Source organism: Mastomys coucha, unplaced genomic scaffold, assembly GCF_008632895.1.
Source record: "Mastomys coucha isolate ucsf_1 unplaced genomic scaffold, UCSF_Mcou_1 pScaffold11, whole genome shotgun sequence".
Lineage (NCBI taxonomy): Eukaryota > Metazoa > Chordata > Mammalia > Rodentia > Muridae > Mastomys > Mastomys coucha.
The window spans coordinates 31,197,169-31,197,802 of record NW_022196893.1 but is presented as its reverse complement, the minus strand read 5'-3'; the positions used below and the strand labels follow the sequence as shown (position 1 = coordinate 31,197,802).

At 61.5% G+C, this 634-nt stretch overlaps 2 protein-coding genes across 2 annotated transcripts in view; both read left to right on the top strand.

Moving 5' to 3' along the window:
• LOC116080965 (protein FAM186A-like) overlaps positions 1–167 on the top strand; it is a 38,502-nt gene extending 38,335 nt beyond the window's left edge. Inside the window, exon 5 of the mRNA XM_031357680.1 lies at positions 98–167. Within this exon, the coding sequence (XP_031213540.1) occupies positions 98–167 (70 nt within the window). The remainder of the gene's footprint in view (positions 1–97) is intronic.
• LOC116079738 (protein FAM186A-like) overlaps positions 7–634 on the top strand; it is a 31,937-nt gene continuing 31,309 nt past the window's right edge. The window contains exon 1 of the mRNA XM_031355693.1: positions 7–616. Within this exon, the coding sequence (XP_031211553.1) occupies positions 167–616 (450 nt within the window). The 5' untranslated portion in view covers positions 7–166. The remainder of the gene's footprint in view (positions 617–634) is intronic.

Genomic DNA, 634 nt, shown 5'->3' with positions numbered 1-634 from the left:
GCAGGCCAAGTCTCAGAGAATCAGTCTGAGCCCTGAGCAGACCCAGGCTCTGGGTATCACCCCGACCCCTCAGCCGATCACTCTCACCCCTGAGCAGGTCCAGGCACTGGATATCACCCCGACCCCTCAGCCGATCACTCTCACCCCTGAGCAGTCCCGGGCCCTGATGCTTACTCTCACTGATGAGCAGGTCAGTCTGAACCCTCAACAGGCCGAGTTCCTAGGTATTACCCCGACCCCTCAGCTGACCACTCTCAGTCCTGAGCAGACCCAGGCTCTGGGGATCACTCCTACCCCACAGCCAATCACTCTCAGCCCTGAGCAGGTCCAGGCACTGGGGATCACTCCGACCCCTCAGCCGATCACTCTCAGCCCTGAGCAGGCCCAGGCCCTGGGTATCATTCCAACCCCAGAGCCGATCACTCTCAGCCCTGAGCAGACCCAGGCTCTGGGGATCACTCCGACCCCTCAGCCGATCACTCTCAGCCCTGAGCAGGTCCAGGCCCTGGGTATCACTCCGACCCATGAGCCGATCATTCTCACCCCTGAGCAGGCCCAGGCCCTGAGGGTTTCTCTCACTCCCCAACAACAGGAGATCAGTTTTAGTCCACAGCAGGCCGAAGCTCTGGGGCTC